Here is a 2,580-nt window from a genome sequence, read left to right on the forward strand (position 1 = left end):
GCATATGGATATATATGCCCCATGACAAAAAGTAATTTGAGGCATCTACATTTATTTTTTCTTCCCAATGCAAGCTACCACTGGTAGGCCTCGTTAAAAAATAGAAAACAAAGACTTTAGTACACATGCATCTCTACTTTTCATTCCAACCTTTTCAGCTTTTGTCACCGGACCACATTTTTTCTTTTCAAGCACCTGCCTCCTGAAGAGGATCCCGCTTCCCTATCCGAACCTACTTTACGTCATATCCGATCCTACATGGCATGTGAGGCATCACCTTGAGGCTATGCATGGTACATGCCCTTAGGGCATATACAATGGTGGCATATGGATACATATGCCTCATGATAAAAAGTAATTTGAGGCATTTATATTTATTTTTTCTCCCCAATGCAAGCTACTACTAGTGGGCCTAATTAAGAAAAGAAAAATAAAGACTCTAGTACACATGCATCTCTACTTTTCACTCCAACCTTTTCAGCTTTTTCACCGGACCATATTTTTTCTCTTCAAGCACCCGCCTCCTGAAGAAGATCCGGCTTCCCTATCCGAAACTACTTTACGTCATATCCGATCCTACATGACATACGAAGCATCACTTTAAGGCTATGCATTGTGCATGCCCTTACAAACTTAGCTTAGTTGATCGAATGGCCCGAGTTTTACGTTTAAAAAGTCAAGTTGTTTCTTGAAACACGAGAAAAAGAAACGAAATCAAACGGCGGCAACTCCGACTCGCAGCCTCGTCTGGTCTCGTCTCAAAAGCAGCACGAAAAAGAAGTACGTAGCCAGGTTTGAACAGCGTGCGGCGACTGTTACCCGCGTGTCCCTTTCGGTTTCGTCTCCACGCGCTGCTACCTCCTCCAGTCTATACATAAGACCCAGCTAGCAGCTCATAAGCTCACACTCTTCTCTCGTGTCTCGTCTCCCCGATCGAGCTTCAGTCTCAGTCACACACCCACCTCGCAGTCGCAGGCGAGGCGACTCGGCAACTCCAACCATGGCGGACCGCGTCCACCCCGCGCCGCTGCTGCCACTCTCCACCCCACCTGCCCCGCCAACTGACAACAGCGACGCGGCCGCGGAGACCGCGCCGCTTCGCTCCGCAGCGGCGGCGCCGGGCGCGTCGTACGTCGTGCATGTGCCCAAGGACCAGGCGCTCCGGGAACCGCCCCCGGACCGCAAGCTCGCCGCGCGGCCGGCCCGGCGCCGCATGCTCCGCCGCGCCTGCTGCGGCGCGTGCTGCGCGCTCCTCCTCCTGCTCGTCCTCGCCGCGGCGTTCGTCGGCGCCGTCTACCTCGTCCTCCGCCCTAGGGCGCCCTCCTTCTCCGTCACATCCCTCTCCGTCGCCGGCCTCCTCGACCCCTCCCCCGCGCAGCTCGACGCCGCCGTGCGCGCGGACAACGGCGCCAACAGGAAGGTCGGCGTGGACTACCGCGGCGGCGGCGAGGTCAGCGTCTCCTACTCCGGCGTCCTCCTCGCGACAGGCCGCTGGCCGGCCTTCTACCAGGCGCCGAGGAACGTGACGCTGATCACGATGCCGCTCACCGGGAGGGACGGCGTGGTCGTGGCCCTCACGGACGATCAGAGGGGGCGGCTGGCGGAGCAGGCCGCGGCGGGCGCCGTGCCGCTGACGGTGGAGGCGCGGGTGCCGGTGCGGGTGAGGCTCGGGAAGGTGCTGCGGACGTGGACCGTGGACGTGTGGGCGCGGTGCGAGGTCACGGTGGACAGGATCGACGGCGAGACGACGGCCGCCAACAGGGGGTGCAGGGTCAAGGCCAAGCCGCTCTGGTGGTGGTGGTGATCGCCGGGGCAGCGTGAACACCATGCACGGAGGATCTTTGATAAGATCACGGTACCCGATCAATTCGATCGATTTACTACCGGTGAAGTGGATTAATTCGTGTGATGTGGAGAATTGTTTTTGGGGGGTGGGGGTGTGTGTAGATGCATGTATGCTATCTTGAAATTGTAGACCAAAACTAAATCAAACCCTGAACTTTGAATCCCGAAAATTGACACTCTGAACTTGTAATCTGGGTCTATTTTGGACCGCAGACCTATTTGGCACACTGGAAATACTACAATCCCGACTGAGATAACCTACTACTCTCACAGACAAGAGTTTGGGCCGGCCCACTATAACAAAGCAAGAATTCGTGAGGTCTAAAAAATGTCCGTGCATTTCTAAAATTGTCCAAAAGTTAAAACAAAATGTTCCTGTTTTCTATTTCTGGCAGAAATTCAATTCCTTTTGTGTTTTTCAGAAAATATTTGGAATTTTGAAATTCTATTCGCATTTTTAAAACTGTTCGTGGTTTTACAAAATCAAGAAAATTCAGAATTCCAAAAAAAATTCACATGCTATGAAGAAGGTTTCAGATTTTCAAAATTGTCTTATATTTTCAATATAATGTTTTTGTAATTTCATAAATTATTTTGTAAATAATGTTTTTAAAAAATGTTTCGGATTGTTGGCTGCGGACTAGACTGGGCCGCCCCACCAGATATGAAGCGAGTTTTTTTTCTTAACACATGACGTGAAAATTATTTCTTTCTTTTCTTTAATGCGCGACGTAA

The 2,580-nt window shown here is 51.7% G+C and overlaps 1 protein-coding gene across 1 annotated transcript; it reads left to right on the forward strand.

Moving 5' to 3' along the window:
• The first annotated feature begins 938 nt into the window (after positions 1-938).
• Positions 939-2,001, forward strand: LOC125534210 (NDR1/HIN1-like protein 13). The gene has a single exon (XM_048697490.1). The coding sequence runs from the start codon at positions 1,001-1,003 to the stop codon at positions 1,802-1,804; it is 804 nt and encodes a 267-aa protein (XP_048553447.1). The 5' UTR covers positions 939-1,000; the 3' UTR covers positions 1,805-2,001.
• The last annotated feature ends 579 nt before the right edge of the window (positions 2,002-2,580 follow it).

The sequence above is a fragment of the Triticum urartu genome, chromosome 2, assembly GCF_003073215.2.
Source record: "Triticum urartu cultivar G1812 chromosome 2, Tu2.1, whole genome shotgun sequence".
Classification (NCBI taxonomy): Eukaryota; Viridiplantae; Streptophyta; class Magnoliopsida; order Poales; family Poaceae; genus Triticum; species Triticum urartu.

Bases quoted from the DNA above. Each gene is read 5' to 3' on its own strand.
- LOC125534210 (XM_048697490.1), top strand. From the start codon at position 1,001: ATGGCGGACCGCGTCCACCCCGCGCCGCTGCTGCCACTCTCCACCCCA.